This window comes from Cajanus cajan, chromosome 7 (assembly GCF_000230855.2).
Source record: "Cajanus cajan strain Asha chromosome 7, NIPB_CcT2T_4, whole genome shotgun sequence".
NCBI lineage: Eukaryota > Viridiplantae > Streptophyta > Magnoliopsida > Fabales > Fabaceae > Cajanus > Cajanus cajan.
Window position 1 is genome coordinate 32,587,699 of NC_138523.1, and position 19,742 is coordinate 32,607,440.

At 34.6% G+C, this 19,742-nt stretch overlaps 1 protein-coding gene across 1 annotated transcript; it reads left to right on the top strand.

The window, feature by feature from the left end:
• The first annotated feature begins 13,839 nt into the window (after positions 1-13,839).
• LOC145949524 (uncharacterized) lies at positions 13,840-19,285 on the top strand. Its single transcript, XM_083059529.1, has 2 exons — positions 13,840-17,045; positions 19,120-19,285. The coding sequence occupies exons 1-2, from the start codon at positions 15,129-15,131 to the stop codon at positions 19,144-19,146; spliced, it is 1,944 nt and encodes a 647-aa protein (XP_082915655.1). The 5' UTR covers positions 13,840-15,128; the 3' UTR covers positions 19,147-19,285.
• Positions 19,286-19,742: the final 457 nt, after the last annotated feature.

A 19,742-nucleotide genomic window follows, 5' to 3' on the forward strand; every position in this document is an offset into this window, starting at 1 on the left:
GTTCATTTTATGACATATAGATGGGTACAGTCTTCGCCTTTTGGGTTCTTAGTTGTGTAGCATAAAAGAATAATCTACAAGATCAGAGTCACTCTTAGAGCACCTCCAGTGGGTGCTTAGGGTGTATCTTAAAAATAAGCAACGTTGCTTATAAGAAATTCTTACTGGAGTTATCTTAGGTGGCAAAACAAGTCCAAAATTTTTTAGCACCGTTGCTTGGAGAAGCAACAGTGCTTACACTCTGAAAATTAAAATGAAAAGGTTTGATTGGCTGTTGTTCGTCCTAGGTGGAACATGACAGTGACTGTTTTTGCAAACAAAAAATAGATAAAACTTCCACACCTAGTTCTCCCTCTCAATGGACTCCCTCCGATGGCCATGTTCTGAGCAGCGGCAGCACGTCCGGGGCGGTGTGGTTATGGAAGCCGGCCGCGCGCACGACGGTGGTGGTGTGGTAGTCGAAGCCGGCCATGCGGATGGCGGTGGTGGCAAAAATCGTTCGCAGCACGCGCGTCTCCGGGGTCCTTCGTCATGCGAAAATTGTCCGACCAGATCTCCTCTGGTGCCGGCCGCTCCGTCCAATCAAACCTCCTCTGGTGCACGCCTCTTCGCCCGACCAGACAGCCTTAGCTCCGTCCACAGCTCCGCCCAACCAGACCTCCGCCCGGGACTCCTCAACTGCCCACACGTCTCACCAGGGTGGGTCTTTCATGGTGAAACTTTGAGAGAGAGAGAGTGAAAGGTGAGAATAAGAGAGAAGAAAAAGAGACGTTAAAGGGAAGGTGAGAAACGGAGAATGAGAAAGAGAAAGTGAAAAGTGAGACTTGAACAAAAAAAAAAAAAAAAAAAAAGAGACGTTGGGATGCTTATAAGCAATTTGCATTGGAGTAAAAATTGAAAAAATGTAGTATGGATTGCTTATGAGTGATGTAGCACAGTGGGACCTATTTAAAATGGTTGGGATTTGCTTATAAGCAAATCCCATTGTAGATGCTCTTAAGTGTTTTTTTTCCTCGAGTGCTGTGAAAAATTATGATACTCTTATAACTCATATTTTAAATTTAAAGATGTAAAATATATAAATAATGAACACACAAATGTTAAAAATATCGATTAAACATATAATACATTTGAAGGATATTGTGAATTATGTTTTGAGGTCACTATACATTAAAAAATAATCAATAATGATAATTATTATAAAAAAATTCACAATAAAAAAGTGAAGATTTATGATTTAATTTTAATATTTTTGAAAAATAAATAGGTCATAATTTAAAAGTAGAAAAAAAAATCAAATAAATTAAAAATAAAGAAAAAAACTGAAGTTAAAGATAATCTTTATTTATGATTTTAACTAACACTTGAAAAGTTCTAAAAAAAAAAAGTTAATATTATATAATATTTTTCTCTTTACATTCAATATTACTTAATTATTTTTCTAAAATTATGAGTAGTTTTTTTTATTAGTGTAAAAAAGTAATTATTAATTAATTTTTCACAATTAATTTTTTTTGAAGTAAATTGTTCATAATTAATTTTATTTTTTAATACATTTTTTATGTAATTTTTAATTTTTATACTATATTTCCAAATATTTTTTTTAGTATCCCTCTACTAATGGATCCTTAGATGGTTGTCCCATCACTCTGTGCTCAAAGCCACCATTATATATGATTGTATTATAATATCTATGTACGTTTATATATTCTTAAAGAGTTTTAAGAGAAGATAATTATGAAAAAAATAATATTAAGATTTTAGAGTTATGTTGAGTGTTCTTTTTTATTGTGGAAAGTGAGTAGTATAAATTTAAACATAAATGCGTCTAATTAAAAATGGAAATTAAATAGGAGGTTACTAACCTATATCTCTTTTATAATGAGTTTATTTTTTTAATTGTGGAGCGTGAGTAGTATAAATTTAAAGGTAAAAATATTTAATTAAAAATGAAAATCAAAATGAATGGTTACTAAACCGTATTTCCTTTATAATATGTATAGATGTATAGATAGTATGTATAAATATGTATAGATTAGCATAAAAAAAACACTTTGTGTTCATGTATATTTTGTTTAAAAATTAAAAATAAAATAAATGACACAAATAATTGAAGTTAAATATGTTAGAAAAGAATGGCACAATCCAAGAGGGGGTGAATTGGATTCTATGACCCTTTAAAAATTATCAGAGTATTTAAGATCTTTATTTCACTTAAACTTTTCTAAGACTGAATTTTTCAAATGAAGCTCTCTCAAAGACTTGTTATGAAAGTATGAATGCAATATGCTTTCTTGATTACAAAATTGTGAGGTTCAAATATAATGTTCTAATTCAGATTTAAACCAACAATTTTTACATACACATGTTAATCAAGAATTATCTTCTTTAATGTTCAATCAAGCAATTACTCAAAGTAAAAGATAAGGTAAAAGAAGATTGCACAAGTCTTTTATACTGGTTCAGCCACTCCACATGTGACCTACATCCAGTCCTTAATCAACACCTGATTAAGATTTGTTCCACTATCTTAAGCAAGAAGGTTTACAAGCACACACACATGCATATACTTCAACACAAAAGATAACCACTTTCTTGACCCCAAGAAAGCACCTCTTGTAGAACCCACTACAAGAAACCTTACTACTTGAGAAACCCTTCTCAAGATTTTTTACAAAGATTCACAAAGAATAAAGGAACGAATTCACCTGGAATTCTTGAAGCAAATCTTAATCTTCCCCTTTCAAGATATGATGATGATGATGATCTCACAAAGTTTTTCACAAACGTTTTTGCTCTTGGATTTCACAAAGAAAACTCTCCAAGATGTCACAAAGACTCCCCAAAACGCTTTTCACAAATTGATTATCAGTTCTAACTCAATGTCTGAAGTTTCTCAAAGTTCAAACTATTTATAAAAGTTTCAGACGCAGATAATCGATTATTTTAAAGAATAATCGATTATTTTGTTTTTCAGGTTTTCTGGAAACCAACCAAGAATAATATAATCAATTATTTTGCTGGATAATCAATTATTCCAGAGAGTTGTTTCTGGGATAATCGATTATTTTGGCAAATAATCGATTATTGCAGCAAGGCATCCCATTTTGCCTGTTGCTGGAATAATCGATTATATTTAACGATAATCGATTATTTTGAGTTAGTTTTCAAAACTTTGTTTTAAGTCTCAAAATAACTTTCCAACCTTTTCACTCATCATCACATACCTCTACTTAGCTTTAGATATAGATTTGCTTATGCACAAAGCATACTAAGCACACACAATATAAAATCTCATTCAAAACAACTTAATTTCTAAACTCTATTACATTGCTCCATTACATAGCATTTTCTTGACTTTTCTTTGACTTTGTTTTTGTGCTTCCAAGTTGTAAGTTGTTGTTGTACACTTGTGTTGTGATCATCAAAACTTCTTTAGGCTTCAAGCTCACCTAAGCTCAACAAAATACTTGTGATTGGTTAACAATTAGAGATGTGAAAATTTTTTAGTAATTATTTAGAGGGTGTGAGGGTTTTGAAAAATAAATTGATGGAATCATGTTCAAGAAGGCAAGAGGGGACATCCTAAAAGATCCAAGAGGAGTGGGCTAGGCATGAAGGTTTGGGCTAGTCAAAAGCCCAATAGGCCCGATGGGCTTGGAAGGTCCAAGATGAGCTTTACATGGGCCTATCTTGTATATCCATTTTGTTATTATGCTTTGTAGTATAGGTTTGGGCCTTTGGGCTTGTATTGCATTTCGGGCCTTGTATTTTGGCCACCTAGATTAGGATTTACATTTCATGGCAATATGAATTTAGGGTTAATTTAGGTTAGCATGTGCATGTTCATTTGCATGTAATTAGTATGGCATTTAGTATGCATTTCGGCCATGTGCACACATGCACATGGTGTGTCCGAAATGCTACTCAAATTGATACCAAATTACATCCAAATGAGAGTGCACATGGGAAGGTGACCGGTTGGCACCAAAATTTGAATATTTGAATTCAAATTTTGGCGCCTAAGGTTAGTTAAACCATACCATGGTTTAACTTAACCTTAAGTTAAACCAAACGTGCACCTTACCCTAGTTTCCCTATAAATTCATCTTGGCCGAGAGTTGTAGCACTTTGGATCATTGAATGAGAATTTACTCTTTGATAATTCTCTCCTCCGAAGTCTCCTTTAAACCCTTTCGTCTGCCCTACTTGGGATCTTTTCCTTGTAGAGTTAGGGTTCCTCACCTTCTTGCCGAGATAATTGGGTGAATCTTGGTCACACTTGCCTCCTTTCATTGTTTCAAATCCTTGCCATCCTTCCAAGGATCCGAGAAGAGGTTTAGGGAAGCATTCATGAGGTTTTCTTCAAGAAGTACCTCATCAAGTGGTATCTAGAGCTCGGTCTTCAAGAGATAAGTTCCTTATCTTTTGGTTGATTGTTTGATCCGTATGAAATATTTGTGTCTATGTCATTTTTGAGTTGATTCCTTCCTAGATCTAATTTCTTGCCTAAAAATTGATGGATCTAGTTTTCGGATTGCTTGAATGATTCATATATGCTTTTTGATTTTTATTGCTTTCCATGAATCATGTCTTGCATGTTCATAATTCCTAGCTATGCTTGTGTTACTCTTTTGTGTTAATTTCTTTTGAAATTTTCTGGACTTGGCCGAATCCTTTTGTTTTAGTGGTGCTCCATAATTTTGATTTGATTTGAGTTCATAAACTACTATTAGATCATTAGTAGTTTTCTTAGTTCTTAGGTTTCTTTTGATTCAAATTGTCTCCTAATTCTTGTGTCAAATCCGTGAGTGAATTGATCATATTTTGGTTGATGAAAATTTGTTTGGCTGGAAAATTTTGAAATTCAAATTTGGAGATAAAACCGTGGCATGTGATTAAAGAAAACAAGTGACAAAAGCATGTGCAAATTTCATTACATTTTGACCTAATTTGAGTGTCATTTGCATTCAAATTTTGAAACCGGTTTTAAGTGCATTGTTTTGAATTGGTGACCGAGAGCTTTGTTTACAAAATTCAAAAGAAGATAAAAGGCATCTCTTATATATATAAAAAAAAAAGCATATCCAAGATCAAAAGAAAATTGAAAAAGAAAATTGATTAAATATATATATATATATAGTAAACCTAATTTTCAAGTTAAAAGCAAAAATGAGATTGTATTGTTTTGGTTTATGCTTCTTGGGTTGCTATTGTGTAGCTTGGAGTAACATACATTTTCAGCTTGCAAATTTTGTGTGTTTTTTATTTGTCATCCTAATTCTAGAATCTATCTAAGATCATTCCTTCTTGTGCTAGCCTTGTCATTTTCTTTGTTCATCTAAATTGTCTACTCTTCTACTCTACTCTTGTCTTGGTTATCTCTAAATTGTCTTGATTGTTTATGTTAACATTGAACTCAAAGTGTGGCCTAGTGTTGACCTAATCTATCTCAATAAAAACTAGTTCTACAAGAGTCATCAAAAGAGGACTAAGATAAAGAGGAGGAAAGGTGACAAAGGAGATCATTTCGGGTGGCTACTAAAACAATCATTAAACACTTCAAGTTGCTGGAAACTTTTTGTGGATGCTGCACCTTACAAAGCCGTGAAGATCCATTGGAGAAATATTTCAAATTGTACTGAATTTATAACAAAAAAAAACCAGAATATTAGAGACGGATTTAGAGACTAATTTTTCATCACTAATTTGATTTTTCTTACAAAAGTGGTCTCTAAATCCATCACTAAACTTGGTGGCTGTTTTTGTTTCATTGAAAGCCATTTGTTTGCTTCTCTGTCCAGCATTTATTTCAATTGTAATTGGCCATTTTTGGAGTGTCTTGGAAGTTTCTTTGGTACACAACCATCTCTCCTTAAGAACCCTAATCTTTCGCTAGACTTGGTGGAAGTGGTCCTTGATTGGTCTTTGGTACCTCTCAAGCTTTCACCTTAGGAATTCGTGTAGGTAGCTTTTAAATTTTGCAATTTACTTTGATTTTAATCTTACTTCGTCTAGCTTATTCATCACATCAAAAATCACAAAAAAAATATTTTCATTGAAAAAGGTTTTAGGTGAGGATTAACTACAAGGGGGATTAGTAATTTTTACTTGAAGAGGCTTGGTTATTAAGTGGCTCTTAGTAGCTCACCTCCCTCCAAAATTCAATTTGTATACTTCGTCCTCCAAGTACTTAGTCTTAACCTTTAAAAATTGCTTTCAAAAAGTCTTTCATAAAACAATATCTTTCACCTATAATGGAAGAATTTTCTACTCCTCATAGTGATAGTAATTCAAGTGATTACAGTGACATTTCCAAAGTATCACGTGAATTAAGATCACTAAAGATTTGGAAAGAGCAAGAGGCCAAACAAAGATTTAAAGAGAAATTTGAAAGAGAGGCCCAAATTACACTTTTGGAAGAGGAATTTCGTCTATTAAAGGAAAAAGAAGAAAAATTACACAATAAACACCAAAGTAGGCATAGTTCTCAAATGCATAGTTCAACCCTAGGAGAGTCCATGCAAGATGATAGCCTAGCCTTAGGAGATCATTTTCAACAGCCTCCTAGAAGAAACCATAGGACCCCCAAAGTTAGGGAATCTAGAGTAGATCTCCCTTACTTTCATGGAAAGGATGATGTGGAGGGGTACCTTGATTGGGAAATGAAGGTTGAACAAATCTTCACTTGCCATCAAGTGAGTGAAGAAAGAAAAGTGTCTCTTGCCACCTTGAGTTTCCAAGGCCACGCTATGTATTGGTGGACATCCCTTGTTAGGGATAGGCGCCTCCATAATGACCCTCCAATTCAATATTGGAATGAGTTAAGGAGTGCTTTGAGAAGGAGACACATTCCCTCATACTACACTAGGGAGCTTATCAATAAGCTCCAAAGACTCCATCAAATGAACATAACTGTTGAGGAATATAGACAAACCATGGAGTTATATTTGATGAGGGCTGGCATTAGAGAAGAAGAGGATATTACCATTGCTAGATTTTTGAGTGGTCTAACTTTTGAAATAAGAGATAAGGTTGAGCTTTTACCTTATAGAGATTTGAATGACTTGGTTCAACTTTGCATCAAGGTTGAACAACAAAATTTGAGGAAAAATTTCAAAACAAGCTCATACTCATCTGCTTATTCCAAGAATGACTACAAAAGGGAGGGTAAATCTTTTGAAAAGAAAAATACTTTTGACTCCTCCAAAAATCTAGACAAGGGTAAAGCAAAGGAAGAAAAAGAAAAGAAAAACACCTAACACACTAGCACCAAAACTAGTGACAAAGTTCTTTAAATGTCTTGGGAGAGGCCACATTGCTTCTCAATGCCCTAACAAGAAGGTTATAATATTGAGGGGCCAAGACATTTATAGTAGCCAAGATGAAGCTACTACTTCTCCATCTTCAAGTGAAGATGAAGAGGAAGCAAGTGAGGGAGAGTCATGTGAGGTCACTTATCCTTACAATGGGGAACTTCTTATGATGAGAAGGGTCCTCAATAATCAACCTAGTGATACACAATCCCAAAGAGAGAACATTTTTCACACAAGGTGTAACATTTCCAATAAAGCTTGTTCTCTAATTGTGGATAATGGATCTTGGTGCAATTGTTGTAGCACTAGGATGGTTGCAAAATTGGGATTAACTACCACACCCCATCCAAAACCTTACAAACTTCATTGGCTCAATGATGATGGGGATATGGTGGTTAACCAACAAGTGGAAGTAGAGTTTTTCATTGGAAACTATCAAGATAAAGTCAAATGTGATGTAGTTCCCATGGAAGCTTGTCATATTTTGTTAGGAAGGCCATGACAATTTGATAAGCAAACACACTATGATGGCTTAACTAACAAAATAACTTTCACTCATAAGGGTAAGAAATTTGTGCTTCATCCTTTAACACCTTCACAAGTAAGAGAGGATCAAATACAAATGAAGACCAAACGTGACCAAGAAAATGGAGAGGAAAATAAATTAGGGAAGAGTGACGACAAAGGGGTCTCCTCTAAAGAATTTGTGACCAAGGAGAATTATTTAACCATCAAACAAGCATTGAAAAGTACTCTCCTTATTCATAAAAGTCTTGACTCTTATCCTAATGCTACCACTACCCTTGAAGTTAAGAATAAAGAACAACACAATTTTCAAACCAAGCATCTTCAACTTCAAGATATTGTGAAGAAGGAAAGGACTAATTCTAGTCTTATTCCTTATGCTACTTCTTTGAAGGTGCACAAAGAAGAAAGTATGTCTATGGTCTTAATAAAGCATCCAATCTTTGGATTACATTGTTTGGTGAACACAATTTTTAATGATCTATATTCTATGTTTGCTTTTAGGGGAAGTTCTTACTCTTTTGAACTTAGCTTGATTCCTCCTCTACAAGACAAATGTAGTTTATATGATTATGAATATCTAATAAGCAATCAAATCCAAAATTGTTTAGGGCGTTTTTTAGTTTTTTCTTTATATTTTAGAGAAATCTTAGGTTACCATTTAGGGTATTATAGGCAAGATGTTGTCATTTTTAAGAAGCATTCTTTTCATTGTCTGAGTCATAGTGTCATTACATTTTTAGGTTTTCATTCTAGGTTATGCTTAGAAGAGGATCCTATTTCTACTGTTAGGGAGTTTAATTTTAATAGGCTAGATAGACAGACTCCTCTTAGGATCTATAATTCATTTTCTTACCATTTAACCTTCTATACATGGCATGTTGTGCATGTAGGTGATCATTCTTGTTCCATGCATCCTCGAGATTTGAGGACAAATCCTTTTCAAGAGGGAGGGGATGATGGAATCATGCTCAAGAAGGCAAGAGGGGACATCCTAAAAGATCCGAGAGGAATGGGCTAGGCATGAAGGTTTGGGCCAGTCAAAAACCCAATAGGCCCGATGGGCTTGGAAGGTCCAAGATGAGCTTTACATGGGCCTATCTTGTATATCCATTTTGTTATTATGCTTTGTAGTATAGGTTTGGGCCTTTGGGCTTGTATTGCATTTTGGGCCTTGTAATTCGGCCACCTAGATTAGGATTTACATTTCATGGCAATATGAATTTAGGATTAATTTAGGTTAGCATGTGCATGTTCATTTGCATGTAATTAGTATGGCATTTAGTATGCATTTCGGCCATGTGCACACATGCACATGGTGTGTCCGAAATGCTACTCAAATGGATACCAAATTACATCCAGATGAGAGTGCACATGGGAAGGTGATCGGTTGGCACCAAAATTTAAATATTTGAATTCAAATTTTGGCGCCTAAGGTTAGTTAAACCATACCATGGTTTAACTTAACCTTAGGTTAAACCATACCATGGTTTAACTTAACCTTAGGTTAAACCATACCATGGTTTAACTTAACCTTAGGTTAAACCAAACGTGCACCTTACCCTAGTTTCCCTATAAATTCATCTTGGCCGAGAGTTGTAGCACTTTGGATCATTGAATGAGAATTTACTCTTTGATAATTCTCTCTTTCGAAGTCTCCTTTGAACCCTTTCTTCTACCCTACTTGAGATCTTCTCCTTGTAGAGTTAGGGTTCCTCACCTTCTTGCCGAGATAATTGGGTGAATCTTGGTCACACTTGCCTCCTCTCATTGTTTCAAATCCTTGCCATCCTTCCAAGGATCCGAGAAGAGGTTTAGGGAAGCATTCATGAGGTTTTCTTCAATAAGTACCTCATCATAAATTTATAGAGAAGTAGAGAAAAAAAGATAATAAAATAAAGTATGGAAGATATAGTATTTTTAAAGTTAAAGAGTAAGACAATCAACAAAATGTATACACTAAAAAGACATATTGCATTTATAAAGATGGATCTTGCTTCTCTAAAGTGAGGAAATTTCAATTTTGGAACATAAAGTGCAATATAATCGTTGATTAAAAAATCAATTTTTAAGATTATAATTAATTTTAGATTTTATTTTATAGAAATTTGATTTTATTACAAATCTTAATCATTGATTTTATAATTAACAATTATGAATGCATTTTATCTTCTAAAGTGCATTCTCACTTTAGAAGAGTCAAACCTTATTAATATATACTAACATAAAATAAAAAAGAAACTTTGAGCCTCTCTATGTTGTTAAGAAATAAAAATAAAATAATAAAAAGATATAAATAATGAAATAGGAGGGATGCTATAAGAAGATAAGCCGCTGGGGGCTAGTACTTACTATTACACAGGCTAGTAGCAGACAACCCTCAATTACATCGACCCTTGCAACAACCAAAAAGCAGTAAGCATTCCAAACCCTACCCTTGTAGGAAGGAAGGCTTTGCCGGGATAACTCTTAAGCCTTAGGCTAGCAAGGTAAATGGATAGTTATAGATAGTTATAGTACAGGAGTTAAATAGACTAAGGATGATGGAAACCTAATCCCCAAGAATTCCTTTGGAAGTGGCAAGACCAAAAAGAGTGAAGGTTGATCCATAAGAGAGCTCATACATGAAGACCATTGGGCCTTTAATAAGGTCTATGGTTTAGAGGCTAGAAGAGACTTCTACAGAGGAGGTGCATTTTAGACGTATGTTTTACTTAAGCATTGAGTATGATTCCTCTTAGTAGTTTCTTAGTCTTCATTGTAAATACATTGTACATATTGTATAGGATATTTTTTTGACAGTCAAGTAATGTAGAATTTTTGTTCCTTGTATTTTGATGTAATTAGTAGTTTAGGGAAGGTGTAACTAGAAAGACCATGGGATTGTTTGGGCTTGGATGGCTCAAATGGATTTCTAAAACACACCAAGGTTGGACGTCCACTTGCCTAGGCAAGTGGTTTGGACGTCCAACCTTGGTGAAGAAGCCATCCAACGTCCAAACTTGTTGAAGAAGCTTTCACATGGCCTTGAAAGTGACATCTCAACTAACTGCTAGAAGTAATCATTATGATAGTTAATTGGAGTTAAGTTAAGCTAACCTAAGTCATCTTTAAACTAAGGTTAGCTTAGCTTGCCCCACAAGCTTCTAGGAAGGTAACTAGGGATAGTTAGTTTAAGTGTAAGAAGGCTAACTATGGTTCTATTTGAACCGCGGTTAGACTAGCTTAATTTCTTAGTTATTACTTCAGATTTCTCTCTCTCAAAAGTCTTCAAACTTTTGATTTAGATCCAATTCTCTTATCCTCTTCCTAAAGAGTGTGAGGATTCAAGTAGCTCATCTTCTTCCAAAGAGTGGTGCCTCTTGAAGAATGTTTTTCACCTTCCAAGGTGAACCCAGGGGCTTCTAACTCCATTAGAAGTCTCAAAGAAGCTTGAGAAGTGTCAAGAAACTAAAAGTCTAGGGAGGAACTTGAAGGAGAATTCAAAGCCAAACAGTTTTCTCTAGAAGGTTTCCATCAAAGGAATTTGTATACAAGAGGAAATATCTCTTTTATTATTACTAGTGTAAAATAAACACTTCATACTTTCGTGTATTTTGTTTTAAAAAAATAAAATCTTTATCTTTATCAATATATATATATATATATATATATATATATATATATATATACTAGGGATGGCAACGGGGCGGGGCGGGTACGGGTTTCATGATACCCGTCCTCGTCCCCGCGAGCCAAACTCATCCCCGTCCCCGTACCCGTACCCGTCGGGTATGTGATTTTCATCCTCATCCCCGTCCCCGTTGGGTATCGGATATACCCGTACCCGTACCCGTCAAAAAAATTTTTTTATTTTTTTTTGAAATATAATATTTTTAAATTATTTTTTTAATTATATTATAATTATAATTAGGTTATTTCATTATCTCATATTATAATAAAAAATCACACATAAAAAATATTAAAATTCTCTAATATAATTAAATTAAAAGTGAGTATTAAATTAAAAATAAAAACGGGGACGGGTACGGGGCGGGTAAGTACATACTCGTACCCGTACCCGTACCCGATTTAATATATCGGGTTTTACCCATACCCGTACCCGTACCCGGTCAAACCGGGTATTTCCCGTCAAAGTCGGGACGGGTTCGGGTATTATCTGCAGGTACAGGTATATTCGCCATCCCTAATATATACACATTAATTTTACAATGAAAAAACAGTTACACATTTCAATAATTGAATGCAATATATATAGACATTGTTGAGTCATTCTCCTTTAATTGTCGAAAGAATTTTAAAAGATGTATTTGGTTTACATAATTTATAATTTATTATTGTGAAAACTCAATTTTTTTAATGAATTAAAAGTGATTACAGTTTTTGAAACACTTTGTATTTTAATAATTTAATATATATATATATATATATATATATATATATATATATATATATATATAAAGCGGAAAACTTCTTCAATAAATACATGTAGCAAAAGTAAATTGTATTAATTAACATTCTTTAATAAGTATCATTTATAGTATTAAATATCTTGAAATAAGCACATTCCATTCTCCAAAAGTGAACAACTTTTTCAATAAATATTTGTAGGAAAAAAAACTCTACTAATGAACATCCTTCAAACATTTAAAACATTAAATACTAAGAAACAATTGTATCATGGCTAAAGCTCTAAAACAACCTCAATTTCACTTAGAAAGACCATATTTATCTTATGTTCCTATCCTCCAATTTCCTACCATTCCTACTCCTTTCCATGCAACAATACTCACAACTCACCACCATATGAAATGCAACATGTATTAACATTAATACATGCAGCAAAAGTAAATTGTATTAATTAACATTCTTTAATAAGTATCATTTATAGTATTAAATATATTGAAACAAGCACATTCCATTCTCCAAAAGTGAACAACTTTTTCAATAAATATTTGTAGGTAAAAAAACTCTACTAATGAACATCCTTCAAACATTTAAAACATTAAATACTAAGAAACAAATGTATCATGGCTAAAGCTCTAAAACAACCTCAATTTCACTCAGAAAGACCAGATTTATCTTATGTTCCTATCCTCCAATTTCCTACCATTCCTACTCCTTTCCATGCAATACTCACAACTAACCACCATATGAAATGCAACATGTATTAACATATAAACAAACATCACATTCATATACATACTCTTGGAATAATGAGTTGCATGCCACAATACGTCACTTAACTAAGATGAGAAGGAAGGTGATCAATCTTCTTCCCTCTTAGTACCAATTCAGTATAATGGTGTACAATGCATCATTCACCACACTCATGCATACACATTCCTATATAAACATCACAAAACAACAATATCTCTACTCATTCTATGAAATCACTCATGAATCGAAACCACCTAAATATACAATATGCATAAAGGTAAGTACATTTCAAATCCACACCTCCATGATCCAATCCAAATCCATATAAACAACATATACATACATACATACATACATATATATACATACATACATATATATACATACATACATATATATACATACATACATATATATATACATAAAGTATATATACCAAATAGCTCGATATTTCCATGGCGTTACAACTCTCCCCAACAACAAAAATTTTTTACCCCAAAAATTCACTTATTCAAAAAGAGATATGGGTATTGATCCTTCATCCTATCTTCCAACTCCCAAGAAGCTTCATACTGTATCCCAAATAACCTTCACCAAGTTGATAGATTTACCCCACAATTGCTTAACTTTCTTATCCACTACTGAAACTGGTTGTTTCTCAAAATTTAAATTCTCCTTAACTTGCACTGTCTTTAATTCCAAAACATGACTCAGATCATGATGAGGACATGGGCAAGGATTTAGGAGCACTCAAAGGACTTGGAGGACCAATGACTAGGGCGAGGACTAAAAAGGCCAAAGATGCTTTGCAACAAGTTACGACCCTTATTCTTGAAGAAATGCCTAAAGATGAAAACAAGGCCAAGATGGTGAATTGTATCAAGGATTATGAAGCCTAATTACTCTATGGTGTTCTTAGTAATTGTAATTAGTAAATAAAGGCCTAAAACTCTTGTTAAAGTGGCTGCCAACTCTTTTTGGGCTGCACCACTTATTGGGCTAGTTTTTTAAGCAAGTTATTTTTATCAAATAAGGCCCAAAACCTTTGGGATGAGTCAGCCATGAGGCATACCAGAGGGGTGCACGAATTTAGCATGTGTTTTATTTAATGTTTTAGTGGTCATAATTGTTAGGCTTAGTGGAAGTTCAATAATTGCCCACTAAAGTGTTTTTTTATAATATTTTGTCATTAGTGGTCATAATTCAGGCTTAGTGGAGTCCATTATTTGTCCACTAATGTAAGTGAAGGTTGTTGATTGTAAGCTATATAAGCTGCCCATGGGGATGAACAAAATCAGATCAGAATTTGAGTTTTAATTACTGAGAGTAATTCTCTAATTGTTCTTGAGTGATTCAAGAGTTTGGGCATATCAAAGGATAAACCACAATTCTTTGTGTGAAGCCTTTTCCTTGGAAGAGTGATTCTTCCTTCATTCATTTTTTTACTGTATCCTTTTACCTTCATTTCTAGCATTCTAATTCCAGAAAATTAAGTTCCAGATTTTTGAACCCAAAAGATCCTTCTTCATTCCTTGTGCAAATTAGGAATCCTATCATTTGGTATCAAGAGCTCCGGTTTTTTTTGGGTCATCCACATCATTTGCTGGAATTTCTTTGGGTAACATCTTTCCTTATTATTTCTCATTACCATTGATATTACCTTAGTGTTCTTTCTTTATTTCTGAACCATTGCAAAAATTAGGCCTGAATAGTATTAAAAAAAAAAAAAAATTCGTGAATATATAAAAAAAAAAAAAAAAAGTTGTGGCTGAATGGTTCATGCGTTTAGAACACTTAAGACTCAAAATTTAAGGTAATATTTCGGTTGGGTTGAAGGGTGTTACTAACTTATCTAAAATTCCAGTTTTTGATTCCTAAGTTTCCTTGTTTTCTTTTTGAATTTTAGGTGACTGTTTTGTATTCCTTTCTTTTTTTTTTTTAAGCCTACCCTGAACCTTGCTTTTAACACAAAATATCAAATTTGTGGTTTGTTCTTTGTGTTGTCTATTTTTGAATTGCTTTTTTTAAAAAAAAAAAAGAGTGATCTTTTTACGAGTGTAAACACGTGAGAAGAGTGGTGAGGTCCTATTTTCTTTGTGTTTGTTAGTACTCTTGTTTTTTTTGAAGATGGCAGATGGAGATCATTTGGATGGAACACAAAGACTCTTGTTCGACGCTATTAATGCTCAAATGCAAAGATTATTGAGAGAAAACAATGAGGAGTTGTATGGAAGAATTGAACGATTAGAGAATTATGAACATCATGAAGAAGAAAGGAGAGGAAGAATTGGTGGTGCTCCTAGGCAAAACAGAATTGAAGGTATTAAACTTAATGTTCCTCCATTTAAGGGGAAGAGTGATCCGGAAGCCTATGTGGAATGGGAACTCAAAATAGAACATATTTTCACTTGTAACAATTATGATGAAGAGCAAAAGGTGAAACTTGCAGCAGCTGAGTTCTCAGACTATGCACTTGTGTGGTGGAATAAGTTGAAAAGAGAAAGGTTGAGAAATGAAGAGCCTTTGGTGGAGACTTGGGCTGAAATGAAAAAGCTCATGAGGAAACGTTATGTGCCAGCTAGCTATGCTAGAGATGTGAAATTTAAACTTCAAAAATTGTCACAAGGCACCAAGGGAGTTGAAGAGTATTACAAAGAATTGGACTTGCTCATGATGCAAGCCAATGTTGAAGAAGATCCGGAACTAACCATGGCTCGTTTTATTAATGGTTTGAATAATGATATTCGTGATGTTGTTGAATTGCAGGAATTTGTTGATATAGAAGATTTGCTGCACAAATCCATTCAAGTGGAACAACAACTCAAAAGAAAAAGTGTGACCAAGAAGAGTTCTTCTAATTATAATTCCTTTAGTTGGAAGGACAAAAATAAGAAGGAGGTGACTGCCACTTCAAGCAATCCAGCATCTACTTCTCATGTAAAATCATCCTCTAAGACCTTAGAACAGCCTCAAAAGAAGAGTAAAGACATAAAATGTTTTAAGTGTCAAGGCATGGGTCATTATGCCTATGAGTGTCCTACCAAAAGGACCATGGTTCTCAAGGAGAATGGGGATTACACTAGCCAATCTGATGTTAGTGAAGAAGAGGAAGGTGACATTGAGGAGGAGGAGGAGGCCCTTGAGGGAGATTTATTGATGATAAGGAGAATGATGGGTAGTCAAATGAGTCCTTTAGAAATAAGCCAAAGGGAGAATATTTTCTACACAAGGTGTTCCATCAATGGAAAGGTTTGCATGGTGATTATTGATGGAGGGAGTTGCGCTAATGTGGCTAGTGCTAGATTAGTGTCAAAGCTAAATTTAGACACTAAACCACATCCTAGACCATATAAACTTCAGTGGCTTAGTGAGGATGGAGAGGTGCAAGTGAGGCAGCAAGTAGAAGTGGAGATTTCCATTGGAAAATACAAAGATAAGGTGCTATGTGATGTAGTTCCAATGGAGGCCAGCCACATACTTTTAGGAAGGCCTTGGCAATTTGACACTAAAGCCATCCATGATGGCTATTCCAATAAGATTTCTTTTGTGCACCAAAATAAAAAGATTGTCCTCAAGCCTTTGAGTCCTAAAGAGGTGTGTGAGGATCAATTGAGGATGAGAGAAAAGATTTCTTTGGAGAGAAAAGAAAGTGATCTTGAGAAAAAGAGTGAACAAAAATTTAAAAAAAAGAAAAGGAGTGAAACACTTGAGAGAAGAGAGAGTCTTTTGGCAACAAAGAGTGAGGTGAAGAGGTTGTTCCTTGCTAAACAGCCCCTTTATCTAATGTATTGCAAAAATCAGATTTTAAACACTAACACTTTTGATGAATTGGAAATACCTTCTAGTGTTAAATCTCTTTTGCAGGAATTTCGTGATGTTTTTCCATCAAGCATACCAAGTGGACTACCACCTTTGAGGGGAATTGAACACCAAATTGATCTCATTCCAGGAGCTTCTTTACCCAATAAGCCAGCTTATAGAAGCAATCCACAAGAAACGCAAGAAATACAAAAGCAAGTGGATGAACTCATGGCCAAAGGATGGGTAAGAAATAGCATGAGTCCTTGTGCTGTTCCAGTAATTTTGGTCCCTAAAAAAGATGGTACATGGAGAATGTGTTCTGACTGTAGGGCTCTAAATAACATCACCATAAAATATAGGCACCCAATTCCTAGACTTGATGATTTGCTTGATGAATTGCATGGTGCAAGTTTTTTCTCTAAAATTGATTTGAAAAGTGGGTATAATCAAATTAGAATTAGAGAGGGTGATGAATGGAAAACTGCTTTTAAAACAAAATATGGTTTGTATGAGTGGTTGGTTATGCCTTTTGGCTTAACTAATGCACCCAGTACTTTCATGAGATTGATGAACCATGTTTTGAGGGAATTTATTGGCAAATTTGTTGTAGTATATTTTGATGATATTCTTGTCTATAGCACTTCTCTTGAATTGCATGTGGAACATTTGAAATCTGTTTTGAATGTGCTGAAGGAAGAACATTTGTTTGCCAATCTTGAAAAATGTGTGTTTTGTACTGATCATGTTGTATTCCTTGGTTTTGTTGTAAGTTCTAAAGGAGTACAAGTAGATGAGGAAAAGGTTAAGGCCATCCAAGAATGGCCCACACCTAAATCCGTGAGTGAAGTGAGAAGTTTCCATGGTTTGGCAAGTTTTTATAGGAGGTTTGTTAAGGACTTTAGCACCTTGGCAGCACCTCTTAATGAAGTAGTAAAGAAACATGTGGGTTTTAAGTGGGGAGAGAAACAAGAGGAAGCCTTTGTTGCTCTTAAGCAAAGGTTAACCAATGCGCCTATTCTTGCTTTACCAAAATTTGCTAAATCTTTTGAAATTGAATGTGATGCTTCCAATGTTGGTATTGGGGCTGTGTTGTTACAAGAAGGCCATCCAATTGCTTATTTTAGTGAAAAATTACGTGGGGCTGCCCTTAACTTTTCCACTTATGATAAGGAATTGTATGCCTTGGTAAGAGCTTTGAAAACATGGCAACACTATCTTTTTCCCAAAGAATTTGTAATACATAGTGATCATGAGTCCCTAAGGTATTTGAAGGGACAAGGCAAGCTTAACAAGAGGCATGCCAAGTGGGTGGAGTTTTTGGAACAATTTCCCTATGTCATAAAACATAAAAGGGGCAAAGGGAACATTGTGGCTGATGCTTTATCAAGGAGACATACATTACTTTCCACTCTTGAAACTAAATTGCTTGGATTTGAATCTTTGAAAGAAATGTATGCTTCTGATGAAACTTTTGGTGAAATATATGCTGCATGTGAGAAATTATCTCAAAATGGGTATTTTAAGCACAATGGGTTTTTATTTAAAGAAAACAAATTGTGTGTGCCTGCATGTTCCATTAGAGAATTGCTTGTTAATGAATCACATGGTGGTGGTTTGATGGGGCACTTTGGGATTAAAAAGACTTTGGAAATTTTACAAGAACATTTCTTTTGGCCTCATATGAAACGTGATGTGCAAAAATTTTGTGAACATTGTGTTGTGTGCAAAATGGCTAAATCTAAATCATTACCGCAAGGATTGTATACTCCTTTGCCAACTCCTGAATATCCTTGGATTGACATATCTATGGACTTTGTGTTAGGACTGCCTAGAACAAAGAATGGCAAAGATTCTATTTTTGTGGTTGTTGACAGGTTCTCAAAAATGGCACATTTCATACCTTGCAAAAAGGTAGATGATGCGTGTCATGTGGCTGATTTGTTTTTCAAAGAAGTTGTGAGACTTCATGGTGTGCCAAGGAGTATTGTAAGTGATAGGGATGCTAAATTCCTTAGTCATTTTTGGAGGACTTTGTGGGGAAAGATAGGTACTAAATTATTATTTTCAACAACTTGTCACCCACAAACTGATGGACAAACTGAGGTAGTCAATAGAACTTTGGGAACCTTGCTTAGGACTGTTTTAAAAAAAAATATTAAATATTGGGAAGCAAGTTTGCCTCATGTTGAATTTGCATATAATAGGGCTGTCCATAGCACCACAAATTGTTCACCTTTTGAGGTTGTGTATGGTTTTAACCCATTGACTCCTCTTGATTTATTGCCTATGCCTAACATTTCTGTTTTTAAACATAAAGAAGGGCAGGCCAAAGCAGACTATGTGAAGAAGTTACACGAACGTGTGAAGGCTCAAATTGAGAAGAAAAATGAGAGCTACGCAAAACATGCTAACAAAGGGCGAAAGAAAGTTGTGTTTCAACCTGGTGATTGGGTTTGGGTACACATGAGAAAGGAAAGATTTCCGGAACAAAGGAAATCAAAGCTTTTGCCAAGAGGGGATGGTCCATTTCAAGTACTTGAAAGAATAAATGACAATGCTTACAAGATTGAATTGCCCGGTGAGTACAATGTTAGTTCCACTTTTAATGTTTCTGATTTATCTCTCTTTGATGTAGAAGATGGAGACTTTGATTTGAGGACAAATTCTTCTCAAGAGGGAGGGAATGATGAGGACATGGGCAAGGATTTAGGAGCACTCAAAGGACTTGGAGGACCAATGACTAGGGCGAGGACTAAAAAGGCCAAAGATGCTTTGCAACAAGTTACGGCCCTTATTCTTGAAGAAATGCCTAAAGATGAAAACAAGGCCAAGATGGTGAATTGTATCAAGGATTATGAAGCCTAATTACTCTATGGTGTTCTTAGTAATTGTAATTAGTAAATAAAGGCCTAAAACTCTTGTTAAAGTGGCTGCCAACTC

What these genes read in the sequence shown, in the direction of transcription:
- LOC145949524 (XM_083059529.1), top strand. Translation starts at nt 15,129, where the DNA reads ATGGCAGATGGAGATCATTTGGATGGAACACAAAGACTCTTGTTCGAC. An exon ending in AACTCATGGCCAAAGGATGG is followed by an intron (nt 17,046 to 19,119) that starts GTAAGAAATAGC and finishes TTAAACATAAAG; the next exon opens with AAGGGCAGGCCAAAGCAGAC.